The sequence below is a fragment of the Cherax quadricarinatus genome, chromosome 8 (assembly GCF_038502225.1).
Source record: "Cherax quadricarinatus isolate ZL_2023a chromosome 8, ASM3850222v1, whole genome shotgun sequence".
NCBI classification, from domain to species: domain Eukaryota; kingdom Metazoa; phylum Arthropoda; class Malacostraca; order Decapoda; family Parastacidae; genus Cherax; species Cherax quadricarinatus.
Genome location: NC_091299.1, coordinates 28,549,347 through 28,571,527, shown reverse-complemented (window position 1 = coordinate 28,571,527; position 22,181 = coordinate 28,549,347). Strand labels below are relative to the sequence as shown.

At 39.5% G+C, this 22,181-nt stretch overlaps 1 protein-coding gene across 4 annotated transcripts in view; it reads right to left on the bottom strand.

The window, feature by feature from the left end:
- Positions 1–22,181, bottom strand: part of LOC128702057 (kinesin-like protein KIF3B) — a 109,193-nt gene that overhangs the window by 69,505 nt on the left and 17,507 nt on the right. For all 4 annotated transcript variants that reach the window (XM_070083011.1, XM_070083013.1, XM_070083010.1 and 1 more), the window contains exons 4-6: positions 12,661–12,785; positions 11,200–11,335; positions 4,224–4,376 (exon numbers count right to left, since the gene is read on the bottom strand). In XM_070083011.1, coding sequence (XP_069939112.1) covers positions 4,224–4,376; positions 11,200–11,335; positions 12,661–12,785 — 414 coding nt within the window. The remainder of the gene's footprint in view (positions 1–4,223; positions 4,377–11,199; positions 11,336–12,660; positions 12,786–22,181) is intronic.

Here is a 22,181-nt window from a genome sequence, read left to right as displayed (position 1 = left end):
CACGATGTCTGCTGATGTCACCTCGCGATGTCACGCCTGACATCACATGTCACGCCTGACATCACATGTCACATCAAGTGTTTCAGTAATTATGTCAGTATTGTCGAGAAGATTGAGAGAAGATATAAGTCGTGTGTTAATTAATTCCTCTCAGTGTTCTCGTATGTTAGTGTATGGCTTAGTGTCAATTTTGTGCACAGAAAAGTATCATTTGCTAGTTTAAGCCATGTTGTACCGCATGTACTGCGGGTGTGTGTAAAGTTTTCCGTGTGACCAGTGTGGTCTGCGGCCAGACCCTTGTGTAGCACCTTGTGTAGTCACCCGGTGTGATCAGCGCATTTGACAGCTGATATTAGTCAGCCCTGAGCGTCTGAGCCCCTCTGTACAGAAAGCTCTTATGCTCGTCGCTTATAGATGTTCTGCAGAATCGTACCTGCTACAATTCCCATCGAGATTTGTTTCACTTCACCTCCAGACCTTCAGAGTGCAGTTATATGTAGAGAAACAAGTCTGGGGACGCTTAGACTAATCTCTGCTTTAACTCCAACTGCCGAGAGAATGACACTCGTCAAGCCACAGTTAGCCCTGTCAGCAGGCGCTGTGTCAGCCTCGTGTCACAAGCTTCAGTGAGCTCCTGCACAAAGATGATGTCACTTTGACTGCTAGCTCGCTCACTGCAGTCTGGTGTATGATGCTACGACTCCCAGATGTTTCGCCCAGTCATCTCTGCCACGACTCGCTCCACGACTCACTCCATGCTCGCCGGCAGTGACAGCCCAGCGGCAGTACCAGTCGAGAAGTGTCCTCCTGAGTCGATTGCCACAAGAAGTCCTGCCCAGTTGCCGAGTTTAGACGACGCCTCACTCGAGGGGACCAGCATGTCGTGCCCCAGGTTGAGTGAAACCTGCAGTGACTCCTACGACGACTGCTTCACCATTCTAGAGGAGACCGTAACCTGTTAGGTCACAGCTCAGCCGCCGTGATGTCTCCTGTGTTGCAGTATCTGTCCAGACGCAGGAATGCGTGCAGTGATGCCCATCGACGCTCACTGCCTATGACCACGATGTTTAGCACACCCCACATGTTTTTTTTCTTCCCTCCCTGTAGGAAGTTTTTTTTCCATGTCCATATGTATATACATGTTTTTATTTTTTGTTCTGTGCCCTGTTCCTACGAGAGAGAGACCGAGTTTTTTTTACCACCAATATTGTCATGTCGGGACGACGCGAGGTAGGTGGCCGAGCATATGTAGACAGCCTGTACTGTCTGCACAGCCTATGCTGTCCGCCAGCTTAGTTCATATTTTGCAGCACTCAGGTGCTGCCATCTAGGCCTGCCCAAGTCAGTGGGACGCTGGTCCCACTCGCTCACTCACTCAGCGGCCTAGCAGCAGTCAACATGTCCTACTAGCTCTCTCCCTCGTGGGCATGGCCCTATCGGGCCATGGGCACAACACACAAGCCTGTGTACCCACCACGACTTTGCAAATAAAGAAAGAAGCCTCCGAACACGTATCATTCACTCACCCGCTACCAGAATTACCAAATAATCTTGTTATACTAGTTTATCAGTACTCCTGTCTTCTGTGACCTCCTTCCCTGCAACAGATTCACTCTGTTGCTACAAATGTTGCATTTCTCAGACAGGAATAGACCCAACAAAAATGACCTTCTATAAAAAATACAGGAAGTGTTTATCTATTTTTTTTTTTTTTATTATCACACTGGCCGATTCCCACCAAGGCAGGGTGGCCCGAAAAAGAAAAACTTTCACCATCATTCACTCCATCACTGTCTTGCCAGAAGGGTGCTTTACACTACAGTTTTTAAACTGCAACATTAACACCCCTCTTTCAGAGTGCAGGCACTGTACTTCCCATCTCCAGGACTCAAGTCCGGCCTGCCGGTTTCCCTGAATCCCTTCATAAATATTACTTTGCTCACACTCCAACAGCACGTCAAGTATTAAAAACCATTTGTCTCCATTCACTCCTATCAAACACGCTCACGCATGTTTATCTATATGAAGCACAAATTCAGTGCATACTTTTATCCCTTCAAGAACATTGTTGTTGATGAGTCCTTGATTCTGTTCAAGGGACACCTGTCATTCAAGCAATATATACCAAGCAAACGTCATTGCTTTGGTATAGAACTTTTTGTTGTGTGACTGTGAGAGTGGTCTTGTGTTGGATGTCATTGTATACACCGGGAAAAAAACACTCGACGATACCAGGTACATGTTGGGCATTTCTGGTGATGTTGTTTGAAAAATGACAGAACCATACCTTCGCAAGGGCCATATACGTTGTACACAGACAACTGTTACACAAGTCCTATGCTCGCTGATTTCCTACGTGTGAACAATGCTGCTATGTGTGGAACAGTGAGAAGGAATAGAAAACGTATGCCAAGGTTCAGTGAAGGCAGTGGTGAAGGTGCAGTGCATGCGTTTCATGCCAATGACATCATGGCAATGACGTGGCATGACAAACAGGACGTGACACTGCTGTCAACCATCCACAGAAATGAGATGGTACAAACAGACAAAGTGAACAGGAAGACCAATGAATGCATTGTAAAGCCAGCTGCTGTCGTGGATTACATGAATAACATGCGACTAGCTGACAAGTGTGACATGATGACAAGCTTCGTTGACTGTGTGCGTAGGAGTCGCAAGTGGTATATAAAACTGTTTTTCCACCTCGTAGACATCACAGTGCTCAATTCATTCAATATGAACGAAATAAAGACTGGAAAATGACAATGTTTTACAGAATTCTCCCTGAATGTCGTAAAACACATAGCAAAAAAGTATGGTACCACACCTGTACCTGCCCCTCAACAGTGACCTGTCACACCACAACCTGTCCCCCAACCACAACCACAGCCAGTGGGGAAAGTGCCAGACCGAATAATCCCTAACTGTCACTAACTGGTACCAATACCACCTACCCCAAAGAAGCATTCCCAGAAAAAGCGTGTTGTGTGTGCGACCACCACAAAATGACCCCAACAGCGGAAGGACACACGATACATGTCACCAGTGTGGGGTGGCACTCTGTATGAGTCCATGCTTCATGGAGTATCATACAATCATGGAGATCTAGAAACATAAATGGGACATGTAAATACTTGTATATAGTTGTAGATTATAGTGTGAGATTCAGCCAGGTGTGCAAAATCACCTATCAGTGTGTACATGTGTGTTTGTGACAGTATGATAACAATTTTGTATATAATATTGGTGAATAAGCAACAATTGACATTGAAATCAAAAGATTTACTATAAAATATAAGTATCATATCATGAAAACCAAGAAAAGTGAAAAAAAAAAAAAAGCGGTAAATATGTAGAATTTCTGCAAGCGGCAGCACTCCATATTGCCATCAGGTGATTGCCAAGTGCCAACTTTGCACCCTTCTATCTCGGTAAGTACCTGACCCTAAAATTTTTTTTGTTACCCTATAACACTTAGAAAAATGTGCTCTTTATTTCTATAAAAGAAAATGATTTTATTTTTCAAAATATCCGGGGCACTGGGGTAGCGAACGTATATATAAGTTTGGACCGTTTACAGGTTAAGTACCAATCAAATTATGAAATGTAAACACACATTGTAACCTTAGCAAAGAAATAAAATTTTATTTGATTTTAATATTTTATAATTACACCTACCATCCGACTTACAACCTGCTCAACATACGACCACTCGACTTACGACCATGTTTTTTATGCCAAATTTCTGGGAAATAAACAACTGTTTGTGTTGCACACAGTGCTTATCCTAAACCTTAAAGTATAAAATACAGTACTAACAGCATAAAAAGTAAAGTAAAAAATGAAATACCAAAATAAAACAATAAAATAAAATCATTACAAAAGTGTGATGTTGATATTCAGTAGTAAGGTTCGACTTACATCCATTTTGACTTACGACCGGTTGGTCGGAACCAAGCTTGGTCATAAGACGGATGGTACCTGTAGATAGGTGTACTAGAGTCCTGGAGGTGGGAAGTACAGTGCCTGAACCCTGAAGGATGGGCGAGGATATTGAAGTTATGAAGGTTATCTGAATTGTGATGCCTACACTTGTGAATGAGCGATGATGAATGAGTGTCCCCTTTTTGAGTTGCCCTTCTAGTGTGGAAGAAAGCTTGTGTGTTAAAAGTTGTAAAATTATAATGCTACTCAAGATATATAATAAATGTATTTAACCTTACCCAACAGCTCTGTTTTGGTTACCAACAGTCATAACATGCTGGATTTCATTGACGCTCTTGCAGACAAACTGCTGGAGATCTCGTACATATACCCCAGTGTCTGGCCGCTCCTTTAATTCAAGTCGTTTCTTTTGGTCTTTTCCCAGCAAGTCTCTAGAAAGTATAATACATCAGTAATTGTGAGAGTATTCAGGTGTTCTTTGCTACATATTTAAACATGTGAATATTTTTTAATTCAAATTTCTTTAACCCTTTGAGGGTCGACAGGCCCTCTCCGAAACTCGTTCTCAGGGTCGGCCAAATTTAAAAAAAAAAAAATTATTTTCTCTTATGAAAAGATAGAGAATCTTTTCCCGATCATAAAGACACCAAAAGTTTGAAATTTGATAGAAAACTTACGGAATTATGCTCTCGCAAAGTTAGCAGTCTCGGCGATGTTTACGCATCGGCGATTTTGCCCACTTTGAGCCTCATTTTCGGCCAATTTCACTGTACTAGTCAACAAAAAACATGAATATTTCGCTAGAACTCCATTTTTTCTATCGAATGGGTGCAAGAAACCACCCATTTATGAAATTCAACTATCCAGTACAGTGGTCAGAATTTAGCAATTTTGCCAATTTCACACAAATTTCAAAAGATGCCAATTTCCGAATAGGGTCCAGAATAAACAAGAAAAACATTCCTGTCACTAAAATGACATTTCCTCTAGTCATTAGTCACGTCTCAAGGCCCCTCTTATATTCTTTTGCTTTCCACTTTGAATTTTTATTCTCACAAAAAATATAAGATTTACTGTTATGCAGACTACTGCATTAGTGTAAAAAATGGTATAAATATTATTGGTGCACTTGTGAAAGAATATTAGACTCACCAGTTGACGTGTATTGCACGCTTGGCACGATTTGTTTACTTTTGAAGTTTGGTAAAAATCGAACATTTCTGCTATTTTGAGCTCAATTTCAAGGCACCTTTCATTGTAAAACCAGTCAAAATCATCTCAATTTCTGTAATATGTCTTCCATTCTATAAAATGAGACCAAGAAAACTAGAATACAACAATAAATACCATACGAAAATACACTGCAAAGTCGCTGATTTATTCCAAAAAAATGGTCAAAGTTTTTTTTTTCTCATTATGCACTGTGTGCTGCAGGATTTTTTTTAGACTGTGCACACTGACCACATAGACCCATTCTTTCATATGAAGGCCTACCAGCTTTCTCCCACTAGATTTGAGGCCGCTAGAATTTATGCGTACTAGTACGTCAAAAACCCCTACGCGTAAGACGTACTAGTACGACCAAAACCTTCAAAGGGTTAATAACTAATGGCGAGTATCATCATTCTAATGAAAGTGCAGTTGTACCCCGAGTTTCAAACTGCTCCCAACTCGAACAATTATGTAAGTGTATTTGTGTGTGTGCATTTCTAAGTGTATTTTTGGGGGTCTGAAACAGACTAATCTAATTTACATTATTCCTTATGGGAACAAATTCATTCGGTATTGGCACTCAAACAGCATTCTGGAATGAAATAAGTTCAAAACTCGGGGTACCACTGTAAATAACAATGATTAGTGACTTTCTGGTTGAAAGCTTAAAATTTTTATATTCAAATTTGATATTTTTATTAGAAACTATTAAAGAATATTTTTATATAAACAGATTCACATAACACAGCTATTGTTACCAATGGGCAGCAGTTAGGCAACTTTATTCAGAAACGTTTCGCCTACAAAGTAGGCTTCCTCCGTCGAGTACAAAAGTAGGCAGGAACAGTAGAGATGTGAAGACAATGTAATCAGTCCATCACCCTTGTAGTTGGAGATTTGAGGTTGTCAGTCCCTCAGCCTGGAGAAGAGTTCTGTTCCATAGTCTGAAACAATCTGAAGAAACAAGTGACAGTGTAGAGACTTGTATACTGTCGGAAGAAGACGTGCAGGGTGGTAGTATATCATTTTAATATTCACTCTGTCAGACACTGCAACACAAGGGCATCTTGGTACAAAAGAGAAAACACCTTGGACAAATTTTTCAAGAGAGAATTGTTGGATCTGAGAGGGACGTGGCCTCTCAGTGACTACATTCTCTCTACTACCACCCTGCGCGTCTCCTTCTGACAGTATACAAGTCTCCACACTGTTGCCTGCTCCTTCAGAATGTTTCAGACTATGGAACAGAACTCTTCTCCAGGCTGAGGGACTGACAACCTCAAACCGCTGACTACAAGGATGATGACCTGATTACATCGTCTTCACACCTCTACTGCTCCTGCCTACTTTTGTACTCGACTGAAGAAGCCTATTGTGTAGGCGAAACGTTTCAGAATAAAGTTGCCTAACTGTTGCCCATGTGTCTCACCTACCAACCTGTCGGCATTGTATACCATTTTAATATTCACTCTTATTTAACATGCTCATGCACGCTTGCTGGAAGTCCAAGCCCCCTCACCCACAAAACCTCCTTTACTCCCTCCCTCCAACCTTTTCAGGAACGACTGCTACCCAGCCTTCCTTCCCCTACAGATTTGCACACTCTCTAAGTCATTCTACTCTGTTCCATTTTCTCTAAATGACCAAACCATCTCAACAGCCCCTATCACACCTCCTAATTTCCATACTACGAATTCTCTGCATAGTATTTACACCACATATTGCCCTTAGACACGACATCTCCACTGCCTCCAGCCGCCTCCTCGCTGCACCATTTGCAACCCATGCTTCACACTCGTAAGAGTGTTGGTACCACTATACTCCCGTACATACCCTTTTTTGCCTCCATGAATAATGTTCTTTATCTCCACAGATACCTCAATGCATCACTCACTTTTTTTACCTTCATCAATTCTATGGTTTACCTCATCCTTCATAAACCCAGCTGCTGACAAGTCAACTCCCAAATATCTGAAAACATTCACTTCCTCCAAACTCCCTCCCTCCAATGTGATACCCAATTTTTCTTTATCTAAATTGTTTAATACCCTCATCACCTTATTCTTATCTATATTCACTTTCAACTTTCTACCTTTACACACCCTCCTAAACTCATTCACTAACTTTTGCAACTTTTCTTTAGAATCCCCCATTTATCCCTGCTATATTCCTACACACAGTGGCAGCTAGTTAAGAGAGCTTCAGTCTTTGTTTACAGGATTAATACTCATTTGTGTTTAGAGTGCCTGTGACATGCCTATGATTGGTTTAGAGAGTTCTTGTACCACTGAAGTCTGGCCTGTGGCCAGGCTTCCTTGCTGATTTACTAATCAACCAGGCTGTTACTGATAGCAGCCTACATGCCTTTATATTATTATTATTATTACAATCATAACACTAAACTGACAAGGGTCATACAGCACATGCCTATATAGCCATCATAACATAACTGATGAGGCACTTCCAGCCCACCTTTTTTCCCACTAATATTTCCAATATCTGCTAGGAGCATGATGAATAGTCATAGACTATTAACGCACTGTTCTCTAACTGTGCCTATGGCACTCCTGCCCAAGCAGACAAGCAAGATATGCACAACAGTTGGGTATCCATTTTTCTCTATTCAACTAAGAGCAAGTGTCATGTTTTAGAAATAAACATTCCCAAATGTGGCACATCTCTAACTAAATATACAAGGTATGATGTAGAACATAATGAAAGTAGTTTGTTCGATTATGTATTGGTGGATAAAAGGTTGATGGGTAGGCTCCAGGATGTACATGTTTATAGAGGGGCAACTGATATATCGGATCATTATTTAGTTTTAGCTACAGTTAGAGTAAGAGGTAGATGGGACAAGAGGAAGGTGGCAACAACAAGTAGCAGGGAAGTGAAAGTGTATAAACTAAGGGAGGAGGAAGTTCAGGTGAGATATAAGCGACTGTTGGCAGAAAGGTGGGCTAGTGCAAAGATGGGTAGTGGGGGGGGGGGGGGTTTGAAGAGGGATGGAATAGTCTTAAAAATGCAGTATTAGAATGTGGGGCAGAAGTTTGTGGTTATAGGAGGGTGGGTGCAGGAGGAAAGAGGAGTGATTGGTGGAATGATGAAGTAAAGAGTGTGATAAAAGAGAAAAAGTTAGCTTATGAGAGGTTTTTACAAAGCAGAAGTGTTAAAAGAAGAGTGGAGTATATGGAGAGTAAAAGAAGGGTGAAGAGAGTGGTGAGAGAGTGCAAAAGGAGAGCAGATGATAAGAGTGGGAGAGGCACTGTCAAGAAATTTTAATGAAAATAAGAAAAAATTTTGGAGTGAGTTAAACAAGTTAAGAAAGCCTAGGGAACGAATGGATTTGTCAGTTAAAAACAGAGTAGGGGAGTTAGTAGATGGGGAGAGGGAGGTATTAGGTAGATGGCAAGAATATTTTGAAGAACTTTTAAATGTTGAGGAAGAAAGGGAGGCGGTAATTTTATGCACTGGCCAGGGAGGTATACCATCTTTTAGGAGTAAGTAAGTAAGTAAGTAAGTAAGTTTATTCAGGTATACACAAATACAGTTACATAGAATTATCATACATAGCAGCATATGTGTAGAGAACCTAGGATAACCCAAAAAAGTCAGACAGAGTGACTTATTTCCATTGGGGAAAGTACGTGACGCATTACGTAGAATGAAAGGGGGTAAAGCAGCTGGAACTGATGGGATCATGACAGAAATGTTAAAAGCAGGGGGGAGGGGGGATGATATAGTGCTGGAGTTGTTGGTACTTTTGTTTAATAAATGTATGAAAGAGGGGAAGGTACCTAGGGATTGGCATAGAGCATGTATAGTCCCTTTATATAAAGGGAAGGGGGACAAAAGAGATTGTAAAAAAAAAAAAAAACAGGAAAAGTGTAGGGTAGGGTCATAATTGAAAGAATCAGAGGTAAGACAGAATGTAGGATTGCGGATGAGCAAGGAGGTTTCAGAGTGGGTAGGGGATGTGTAGATCAAGTGTTTACATTGAAGCATATATGTGAACAGTATTTAGATAAAGGTAGGGAAGTTTTTATTGCATTTATGGATTTAGAAAAGGCACATGATAGAGTGCATAGGGGAGCAATGTGGCAGATGTTGCAAGTATATGGAATAGGTGGTAAGTTATTAAATGCCGTAAAGAGTTTTTATGAGAATAGTGAGGCTCAGGTTAGGGTGTGTAGGAGAGGGAGACTACTTCCTGGTAAAAGTAGGTCTTAGACAGGGATGTGTAATGTCACCACGGTTGTTTAATATATTTATAGATGGGGTTGTAAAAGAAGTAAATGCTAGGGTGTTCAGGAGAGAGGTGGGATTAAATTATGGGGAATCAAATACAAAATGGGAATTGACACAGTTACTTTTTGCTGATGATACTGTGCTTATGGGAGATTCTAAAGAAAAATTGCAAAGGTTAGTGGATGAGTTTGGGTGTGTGTGTAAAGGTAGAAAGTTGAAAGTGAACATAGAAAAGAGTAAGGTGATGAGGGTATCAAATGATTTAGATAAAGAAAAATTGGATATCAAATTGGGAAGGAGGAGTATGGAAGAAGTGAATGTTTTTAGACACTTGGGAGCTGACGTGTCGGCGGATGGATTTATGAAGGATGAGGTTAATCATAGAATTGATGAGGGAAAAAAGGTGAGTGGTGCGTTGAAGTATATGTGGAGTCAAAAAACGTTATCTATGGAGGCAAAGAAGGGAATGTATGAAAGAACAGTAGTACCAACACTCTTGTATGGGTGTGAAGCTTGGGTTGTGAATGCAGCAGCGAGGAGGTGGTTGGAGGTAGTGGAGATGTCCTGTCTAAGGGCAATGTGTGGTGTAAATATTATGCAGAAAATTCGGAGTGTGGAAATTAGGAGAAGGTGTGGAGTTAATAAAAGTATTAGTCAGAGGGCTGAAGAGGGGTTGTTGAGGTGGTTTGGTCATTTAGAGAGAATGGATCAAAGTAGAATGACATGGAGAGCATTTAAATCTGTATGAGAAGGAAGGCAGGGTAGGGGTCATCCTCGAAAAGGTTGGAAGGGGTAAGGGAGGTTTTGTGGGCGAGGGGCTTGGACTTCCAGCAGGCGTGCATGAGCGTGTTCGATAGGAGTGAATGGAGACGAATGGTATTTGGGACCTGACTATCTGTTGGAGTGTGAGCAGGGTAATATTTAGTGAAGGGATTCAGGGAAACCGGTTATTTTTATATAGCTGGAGATGAGTCCTGGAAATGGGAAGTACAATGCCTGCACTCTAAAGGAGGGGTTCGGGATATTAGCAGTTTGGAGGGATATGTTGTGCATCTTTATACGTATATATGCTTCTAAACTGTTGTGTTCTGAGCACCTCTGCAAAAACAGTGATTATGTGTAAGTGAGGTGAAAGTGTTGAATGATGATGAAAGGATTTCCTTTTTGGGTCACCCTGCCTCGATGGGAGACGGCCGACTTGTTAAAAAAAAAAAAAAAAAAAACTCCAAATCTTACCAAAATAAATCGCTGTGTTCATTAACCCTATCCCTAAACACTATTTGATTCATACAACCTCAGCTGAATGAGTCTACAGTAGTCTTTTGTACATACTGAAATATTTCAGTCGAGCTATAACGAGTCACATCTCTCGTCAACCTGTTTTGTCATGGTTCTTATTCAGTGAACAGTAATCATGAAGCCAAAAATAACACCACAAAAACAATTTGAAACATTCACAAAAGAGATTATTCATACTCGAAGGAAACTTAAAAACTTTTATCATGCCAAAAATACTCAGTCTTCTCTATATTTCATCAAAAACACAATCTTTCATTAATACATATAATACTGTTTTATAACTACTGTTTAAAGAAACAGTACACTTTTATGTATTTTCAAGAATTAATTTTCCATTTAATATCCATTATTCCTTCTAACCATTCCAACAACAGCATGTAGTACCTTGCTAAAACATTTTCCTGCTCAACATTTCCATAATTTCTAATGAATGAATCAGCACACACAATCATAACAGCCATTGTTAGTATCACTGTAACACATCTTTGATCATACCTGATTTCCTCTTGGTAAATTTCCAGATATGAAGCACGTATGAGGTACTGCTGGTTGACACTTCGAGCTATGTGGTTGAAAATGTGCTCGAAAGAATTTGGAATCACACCACGATGCTCCGGATCATCACGGATCCCTGCATGAACAATGTAATTATAATACTGTCATGTAAAGGATGTGTGTATTTTCTAAATATCTAAATATACTGAGCCCTCGAATTAACAGTCAAATAGGGCAGAGGGGGGTGTACATTACTGCTGATTGTCCATAGATTCTAAATTAAGAAATTTATTTTTCATAATCATAATTGGACAAAATTTGGAATCAGAGAACTTGGTCAACTGAATCGGAAGACTACTAAATGCTAAGGATATTGTAATTTGTAAAACAGTACAGTACGTACTACTGTACTGCACTGTCAAAAATGAAGACATTTAAAATATAATACACAGTACATGTACAGTAGACAACAGTATAATAATTTTACAGAAATTTTTATTACTTTTTGTGATGGAGAGATGAAGTGTAAAGTGCCATGATCAATATAGGTGACTCAGAATAACTTATGCTGAGTCAGAGAAGCTGTAAAGCTCTACTAGCATAATCTGTAACACAAAAATAACCTGCACAAAGGAGAATGAAACTTATGATGACATTTCAGTCCAACCTAGATCAACATCTAGCAACTAGTTGATGGTCCAAGTCAGAGTGAAACGTCGCTTGTTTTATTCTCCCGTGTATGTGTTATTTGTGTATTGTTCCAGTCAGGGTACTGTGCCTTTTTATTCTTTCATAGTCTAAGTGTGTCTGTGCTTCTATGGATAAATTGGACAATGTTTCCAAAAACCATATTCTTCACACACAGACGTTGCACTCGCCCTTCTTTATTAGTTCAAGGTTCTGCTTAACACTAAGATTCACGTTTCCATTTGTTTTAGAAGCCACTGTCACTGTCTCTCATGTAGATCTACACTGTAAGCATAGCTCCCTCAAATGTGCTGCGAGTGATAAATTTTGGCTTGCACATGAGAGAATGGGTCTGCACAGTGAGTGCAGAGTATAAAAAAAAAATCCTACCCAACGTGTTTGGTTTGAAACAGACTTTTGGGTGTTTTTTAGGGATGTTTTTTATGGTTTTATTGCCCATTTCTTGGTTATTAGTTGATAGAATGGAAGGCATAGTAGTGAAAGAGAAGACTTCTATGGAAGATTGATATTCTTGGTAACAAGTGACAGAACAGATGATATAGCAGTGATATAGAGATGATATTGGTGGAAGATCGATATTCTTAGCATAGTATAAGCATTTGCACACACATTTTGACAACTTCAGTAATCAGATTTCAAATAAATCCTATGAATATTTGTTATGAACAAAGCACTGCCTGCAACAACTAATTTCAGTGTTAATTCTATATTAAAAGCTAAATAGAAACAGAAATAATATTTAGGATGTCTCACCTTCCATTGTGTAAGTCTTCCCAGTACCAGTTTGTCCGTAAGCAAAAATGGTACCATTGAATCCACAGAGAACAGATTCAATGAGTGGTCTAAAAGTTTCATCGTAGAGTTCTTGCTGCTTAGAACTGGTTGGGGAAAATTTTAATAAGTTGAGAAAACCTGAGGAGCAAATGAGCTTGGCAGTTAAAAACAAAAGAGAGGAGATGGATGGGGAGGTAGATGTTCTGGAAAGACTGAGGGACTATTTCTAGTTGATAAATGTTGACATGTCAGCAAAAGGGTCTATGAAAGATGAGGTAAATCATAGAAGTGACGAGGGGAAAAAGGCGAGTGGTGCACTGAGGAGTCTGTGGAGACAAAGAGCTTCATCCATGAAAGCAAAGAGGGGAATGTATGAGAATATAATTATACCAACACTCTTGTATGGACATGAGGCATGGGTTGCGAATGTTGCAACAAGAAGGCTGGAGGCAGTGGAGATGTCATGTCTGAGGGCAATGTGTGGTGTGAATATAATGCAGAGAATCCGTAGTTTGGAGATTAGGAGGAGGTGTGGGATTACCAAAACTATTATCCAGAAGGCTAAGGAGGGGTTACTGAGATGGTTTGGACATGTAGAGAGGATGGAACAAAAATAGAATGACAGAGTGTATAAATCTGTAGTGGAAGGAAGGTGGGGTAGGGGTCGACCTAGGAAAGGTTGGAGGGAGTGAGCAAAGGGGGTTTTGTGTGCGAGGGTTTGGACTTCCAGCAAGCATGTGTGAACATGTTAGCTAGAAGCGAATGGAGACAAATGGTTTTTAGGACTTGACGTGCTGTTGGAGTGTAAGCAAGGTAACATTTATGAAGGTATTCAGGGAAATCAGCAGGCTGGACTCGATTCCTGGAGATGGGAAGTACAGTGCCGGCACTCTGAAGGAGGGGTGTTAATGTTGCAGTTTTATAACTGTAGTTATCTGTTTACAATAATGTCTTATCACTGATTTCATCATTGCTTAGTTAATCTTAAGTTAATTTTAAGCCAGCCTGTAATGCTATGCATATAAGTGGCTTTGGCATGCTGCTCTTACCTGTATTTTTTGTACCTCTGTTTGTATGCTAAAATTTCTAAATAAATAAATAAGTGTAAGCATGCCTCTGGCAAGACAGTGATGGAGTGAATGATAATGAAAGTTTTTCTTTTTCGGGCCACCCTGCTTTGGTGGGAAACGGCTGATGTGTTAATAAAATAATAGATAGAAATGTTGATGAAGAAAGAGAAGCAGTGATTACATGCACTGGGCAGGGAGGAATGACAGCTTAAAGGAGTAAGGCCTGGTGCCAGTGTGGGAGAAGTGCATGATGTGGTGGGATGAATGAAAAGAGGTAAAGCAGCTGGGACACATTAGATTAAGAGAGTGATGTTAAAAGCAGGTGGCGATACAATTTTATAGAATATGGTGTATTTGTTTAATACAGTGGTCCCTCGTTTTTCGTAATTAATCCGTTCCTGGAGCCGTTACTATAAACGAAATTTACGATTTACGAATCAATTTTCCCCATAAGAAATAATGTAAATACAATTAATCCGTTCCTGACACTCAGAAGTATTAAAACAAAAAAATTTTTTACATGAAATATACATGTAGTACATAAACAATACAATGGGAAATGATGAATGAAACATTAACAGCATAACACTTACCTTTATTGGAGATTCTTCTTAGTGTATGGAAGACTGGAGGAGGAGAGAGATTGGATTGTTTACAGTTTGGAAGGGGAATCTCCTTCCAGCAACACCTCAGGTACCAATTGCTTCTCTGGGGTTGCTTCTCTTCTCTGTTTCTTAATGCCACTAGGACCACCTTGAGAGTCACTCTAGTCCTGTCACGCAAAGTAACTGTGGAGAGAGCTCTGTTTCTGGCGTCTCTTTAACACTTCCCTAAAATGACCCAAGACTTTGTCACTGTACATATTTCTCACCTTCTTTACCACAGGCTTGGCACTAGGAGCTTTCTTTGGAGCCATGGTAGCTTATTTAGTACTTGCAAGCACTAAAAATGAGTGGAATATTATGAAATATTTTGTAGGAGCACTTGAGGGGACCTTCACTCACTGGTAAACAATGCCAGACTGGCTGGGTAAGGAGGCCTCCCCGGCTCAACCCGTGCATACGCATCCCAGACGAACTACTATTCGCGAGTCAACCTATGAAAAGCGAGTCCATGTTTATACGAAAATACCCCTATGATTGGCGAAATTTACGATTGCCGAGAACTACGAAAAGCAAGGGACCACTGTATATGCATGAAAGAAGGAATGGTACCTAAGGGTTTCTTTTTGGGGTCACCCTGCCTGTGTGAGAGTCAACTAGTGTGATATATAGAATATACAAAATACAGCAACCTGAAATAAAGTTAGTATAATGTACTGAGAAAACTAATTCAATATATCTTTTTATGTTGTAGATGTCTTCCAGGCCCTTGGCATAAGTACTGCATTCAATCAGGCCATAAACCATGCTAATCACATATGGCAACTGTACATTGCATATACAGAATTACTGACAGAAACAGGACATTACACAATAGCTAATTCATATAAGCAAATTTACATAAAGCAAGGAAGACCTGTATTATGACCCCAGAGCTACTACAAGTCAACTTTCTTTCCTCCATAATGACCAGCCTGTATTGCTGACCATAATGTGAGTTACACACATACAGTAAAACTTTGGCATAACAGACTAATAATGGGCTTGGGGTGGCTGATGAAACAAAAATCTGTTGAATCACAATGCCTGATGCAGCAGGCTAATTCTGTTGTATAAGAGAATGCTTGTCACGGATTACCACAATGGATAAATGCCTGATGAGAACTTAATCCATTGCACCGAGTCCAGTTTTCTATTCTTAGCAGAGTATACTGGACCCTCCCTTTTCGTGATTAATCCATTCCAGAGAGTCAGACGAAATGTGAAATTCATGAAACCTGAAACCATTTTCCCCATAAGAAATAATGTAAATCAAATTAATCCGTTTCAGACACCCAAAAGTATAAACAAAATATACATTTTATTGACAATAACTATATTACATGGCTTATTTATCTATCACAATTCATCTAATATGACATAATAAACAATATTAACCCTTTGATTGTCGCAACCCCCAATCCTGAGGTGTCTCCTGGAGTCGCAAAATTTAAAAAAAAAAATTATTTTTTCTTATGAAACGATAGAGAATCTTTTCCCGATTGTAATGACACCAAAAAAAACGAAATTTGATGGAAAACTGATGGAATTATGCTCTCGCGAAGTTAGCGACCTCGGTGCTGTTTACAAATCGGCGATTTCGCCCACTTTGAGCCCTATTTTTGGCTAATTCCATTTTTCCAGTCGCCCAAACTCATAGCTATTTCTTTAGAACTCCATTTTTTCTATCGATTGAGTACAAGAAACTGCCCATTTACCGATTTCAACTACCTAATAATGTGGTCAGAAATTTGCAATTTGGCCAATTTCACGAAAACTAAAAAATATGACAATTTCAAAATAAGGTCCAGAATGAACAATGCAGACATTCCTGGCTCTAAAATAACATTTTCTTTGCTCATCAGTCATGTCTCCAGGCCCCTCTTATATTACTCTTGCTTTCTATTTTGAATTTTTATTCAAACAAAAAATAGAAGACTTACTATTATGCAGACAACTGCAATACTGTAATAATTGTATAAATAACATCAACCCATTCATGACTGCATATTAGAATGGCTAGTTGGACATTTATTGGACAATGGCATCATTTATTTACTTTTGAACATCGGCAAAAATCAAACATTTCCCCTACTTTGAGCTCCATTTCTAGGTTCTTTTTATAGTAAAATCAATCAAAATCACCTCTATTTCTATAATATGTTTTCCATTCTATCAAATGAGACCAAGAAAACGAGAATACAACCATAAATACTATACGAAAATAGACCACAAAGTCGGCATTTTAATTAAAAAAAAAACAGTCGGAGTTTTTTTTTCTCATTATGCACTGCATGCTCCAGGACTTCTTTTATATGGTGCACACTGACCACACAGACCCATTCTCTCACTTGTGGGCCTACCAGTTTTCTCCTGCTTGATTTGAAGCCGCTAGAATTTATGAGTACAGTGGACCCTCGACTAACGCTATTAATCCCTTCCTGAGAGCTCATCGTTAGTCAAAATAATCGTTAGTCAAGTTAATTTTCCCCATAAGAAATAATGGAAATCAAATTAATCCGTGCAAGACACCCAAAAGTATTGAAAAAAAAAAATTTAACACATGAAATATTAATTTTAATACACAAACTGAAGAAGACATGCACAGTTACATGACACTTACCTTTATTGAAGATCTGGTGATGATTGATGGGATGGGAAGAGGGGAGTGTGTTGATGGTCTTAGTGTTTAGAAGGGGAATCCCCTTCCATTAGGACTTGAGGTGGCAAGTCCTTTTCTGGAGTTACTTCCCTTCTTTTAATGCCACTAGGACCAGCTTGAGAGTCACTGGACCTCTGTCGCACAACATATCTGCCCATAGAGGCCTGTACCTCCCGTTCCTTTATGACATTCCTAACGTGTTTCACAACATTGTCAGTGTCACCATTAAACACTTGTTCAGGTTTCAGTCCTTCACTGTCTATGTACTCCTTGAATTCCTGCACATATTTTTCAGCTGCTTTTTGGTCCAAACTGGCAGCCTCACCATGCCTTATCACACTATGTATGCCACTACAATTCTTAAATCTCTCAAACCAACCTTTGCTGGCCTTAAATTCACTCACATCACCACTAGTTGCTGGCATTTTTCTAATTAAATCGTCATGCAACTTCCTAGCCTTTTCACATATGATCGCTTGAGAGATGCTATCTCCTGCTATCTGTTTTTCGTTTATCCATACCAATAACAGTCTCTCAACATCTTCTATCACTTGCGATCTCAATTTCGAAAACATAGTTGCACCTTTGGCAAGAACAGCTTCCTTGATTGCCGTTTTCTTGGCCACAATAGTAGCGATGGTTGATTGGGGTTTTGTGTACAGCCTGGCCAGCTCGGAGACATGCACTCCACTTTCATACTTAGCAATCATCTCTTTCTTCATATCCATAGTAATTCTCACCCTTTTTGCTGTAGGGTTGGCACTAGAAGCTTTCTTGGGGACCATGGTGACTTATTTTGCAGGTGCAATCACTAAAAAGGCTGTGATAATATGAAATGTTCCGATTGTATGTTTGGAAGCGACCGCGGTGGCTGGCTGGCTTGTAAACACTGGCCAGAAGTGGACGCGTCTCAGACGGAAGGAATAGTGTTGGTCGAGTTTTTTAGCGCTAATCGAGGCAAAATTTTTGCGATAAAATGTATCACTAGTCAGATTTATCGTTAATCGATGCCATCGCTGGTCGAGGGTCCACTGTATATATACGTCAAACACGGTATCTCGTAAGACGTATATATACAGCCGCGACAGTCAAAGGGTTAAATGCTGAACTTACTTGCTACACTGTTAATGTTACACTATCACTGACTGGCGCTATAGCCATTATCGATTCCTGCTGCTTTAGTATCGTACATATCGTAGAATCACTGAAGGCAAATTCTCCCCTCTCTCTTCCTCCTCCACTTTGGTACTTTGTTACTAGTTTTTTCTTGAATTCTATTATGTTTCTCACTTTCTTTATCAACAGGCTGGCACTTGCAGCTTTCTTTGGGGCCCTGGTGGCTTATTTAGCAGTCACACAGAATAAACAAGTGCAAAAAACAATGAATTATTTTGAAATGTTTCCCATGACCTCGCAGGATAATGTTCACTCACTGAAAAACAAAGCAACACTGCCCCAGAATGTGTGTGTGAGAGGCTTTGTGTGCATGCGGTACTCGGACAGGTACCATACCACAGATGAGAACAGAGGAAAGTAACAAAAACAGAGCCAATATTTTTACGAAAAAAGTTGGCGATAACTGAAATTCACGAAAACAGAGCCCAACGAAAAGGGAGGGGCCACTGTATAATTCATTAATAAAATCTGATACATTAACTGTAAAGACTGCACACTGTACATATTTAACATCTTTCTTCTTTCAACAAACCGGCCGTAACCCACCAAGGCAGGGTGGCCCCCCCCCCAAAAAAACACGAAAGTTTCTCTTTTTAAACTTAGTAATTTATACAGAAGAAGGGGTCACTAGCCCTTTGATCCCGGCATTTAAGTTGCCTCTTACAAAACCCATGGCTTACGGAGAAAGAATTCTGTTTCACTTCCCAATGGAGATAAGAGGAAATAAACAAGAACTAGCAGGAAAATAGAAGAAAACCCAGAGTGGTGTGTATATACATGCTTGTACAGTAGACCCCCAGTTTTCGGCTGGTGTGGAAATTTTACAATTCAGATTGGGAGCACTTTTTTGGCAAAATTCCTTCCCGGGTTTTGTACGTCGCCTCGGAAATCAATGGTATCACACACATCCACCTGGGCCACTCATACATTCGTGACTCACTCTTAGGCACATTAAATGTCTTATTTTACATTAATATAGACATATTCATTAACCCTTTCAGGGTCGAGAGGCGCTCTCCTAAACTTGTTCTCAGGGTTGAAAATTTTTGGGAAAAAAAAAAAATTATTTTTTCTTATGAAAAGATGGAGAATCTTTTCCTGGTCATAATGACACCAAAAGTATGAAATTTGACGGAAAACTTACGAAATTATGCTCTCGCAAAGTTAGCGATCTCGATGATGTCTACGCATTGGCAATTTCACTGACTGAGCCCTATTTTCAGCCAATTCCAGTGTACTAGTCGACAAAAATCGTAACTATTTCGCTAGAACTCCATTTTTTCTATCGAATGAGTACAAGAACTCATCAATTTACCAATTTCAACTATCCAATAAAGTGGTCAGAAATTAGCAATTTTGCCAATTTCACACAAATTTCAAAAGATGCCAATTTCCAAATAGGGTCCAGAATAAACAAGACAGACATTCCTGTCACTAAAATAGCATTTCCTATGTTCAGTAGTCATGTCCCCAGGCCCCTCTTATATTTCTTTTGTTTTCCACTTTGAATTTTTATTCTCACAAAAAATAGAAGATTTACTGTTATGTAGACTACTGCATTAGTGTAGAAATGGTATAAATAATATCAGCGCACTTGTGAAAGAATATTATACTCACCAGTTGATGTGTATTCGACGCATGGCATGATATGTTTACTTTTGAACTTTGGCAAAAATCGAACATTTCTGCTTCTTTGAGCTCAATTTCAAGGTACTTTTCATTGTGAAACCAATCAAAATCATCTTAATTTCTGTAATATGTCTTCCATTCTATAAAATGAGACCAGGAAAACTAGAATACAGCAATAAATACCATACGAAAATACAGTGCTGCTAAGTCGCTGTTTTAAGCCAAAAACACAGTCAAAGTTTTTTTTCTCTCTCATTACGCACTTGTGCTGCAGAATTTTTTTTATACTGTGCACACTGACCACATAGACCCATTCTTTCATATGTAGGCCTACCAGCTTTCTCTCGCTAGATTTGAAGGAACTAGAATTTAGGCATACTAGTACGTCAATAACCCTGGTGCGTAAGCCGTACTAGTACGTCAGAAACCCTGAAAAGGTTAATCCATCTATGATATTTTCTTCAAAACAATACTATAAGAAACATGTTACATAGCATATAAACATGCAATGTTTATATGCTATCAAGGGGTCGGTGGAAGGTAAACATTACGTTTTCTCTGATCCAGCTTCAGAGAAAATGTGCATGAATTTGCCTTGGCCCAGTAACCAACCGCCCTTAACCCTTTGGGGGTTTCGGCCATACTAGTATGGCTTACGCACCAGGGTTTTTGACGTACTAGGACGCATAAATTCTAGCGGCCTCAAATCTAGCAAGAGAAAGCTGGTAGGCCTACATATGAAAGAATGGGTCTATGTGGTCAGTGTGCGCAGTATAAAAAAAATCCTGCAGCACACAGTGCGTAATGAAAAAAAAAACCTTGACCGTGTTTTTGGATTAAAACAGCGACTTTGCACTGTACTTTCGTATGGTATTTATTATTGTATTCTAGTTTTCTTGGTCTCATTTTATAGAATGGAAGACATATTACAGAAATTGAGATGATTTTGACTGGTTTTACAATTAAAAGTACCTTGAAATTGAGCTCAAAGTAGCAGAATGTTCGATTTTTACCAAAGTTCAAAAGTAAACAAATCATGCTAAGTGTCCAATACACATCAATTGGCGAGTCTAATATTCTTTCACAAGTGCGCCGATATTATTTATACCATTTCTACACTAATGCAGTAGTCTGCATAACAGTAAATCTTATTTTTTTGTGAGAATAAAAAATCAAAGTGGAAAGCAAAAGAAATCTAAGAGGGGCCTGGGGAGGTGACTAATGAACAGAGGAAATGTTATTTTAGTGCCTGGAATGTCTTTCTTGTTTATTCTGGACCCTATTTGGAAATTGGCATCTTTTGAAATTTGTGTGAAATTGGCAAAATTGCTAAATTCTGACCACTTTATTGGATAGTTGAAATCGGTAAATGGGTGGCTTCTTGTACTCATTCGATAGAAAAAATGGAGTTCTAGCGAAATAGTTATGATTTTGGTCAACTAGTACACTGGAATTGGCCGAAAATAGGGCTCAAAGTGGGCAAAATCCCAGTTGCGTAAACATAGTTGAGACCGCTAACTTTGTGAGAGCATAATTCCATAAGTTTTCCATCAAATTTCATACTTTTGGTGTCATTATGATCGGGAAAAGATTCTCGATCTTTTCATAAGAAATTTTTTTTTTTTTTTTTAAATTTTGGCGACCCTGAGAACAAGTCTCTGAGAGGGCCTGGCGACCCCTAAAGGGTTAACAGTACATAAGGCTTTTGTTAACAATTCTCAGCATGAATTATTCATTACTCCTCCCTTTGTTTATGATGGCATATAAAGGTAGTGGTTAGAAACAATTAACCCTTTAACTGTTGGTGTCATATATACAGTGGACCCCCGCATAGCGACCTTAATCCGTGCAAGAGGGCTGGCTGTTATGCGAAATGTTCGGTATGCGAATGAATTTTCCCCATAAGAAATAATGGAAATCAAATTAATCCGTGCAAGACACCCAAAAGTATGAAAAAAAAATTTTTACCACATGAAATATACATTTTCCTACACACAAAGAGAAGGATACATGCACAATAGTAGAGTAGTACATGCACAATATATATTGTGCATGTACTACTCTACTAAATGAAGAATAAATGACACTTACCTTTATTGAAGATGCAGCAATGACTGATGAGACACTGTGTCCTGGGAGTGCCTTTTCCTCCTGAGTACTGTAGGTCCTGTTTGGTATTTTCTTCCAGAACAGGCCTTATCACACTGTGTATGTCACTACGATTCTTAAATCTCTCAAACCAACCTTTGCTGGCTCTAAATTCGCCAATATGAGCACTAGTTCCAGGCATTTTCCCTGTTCACCTGGGTGTTAGTCGACTGG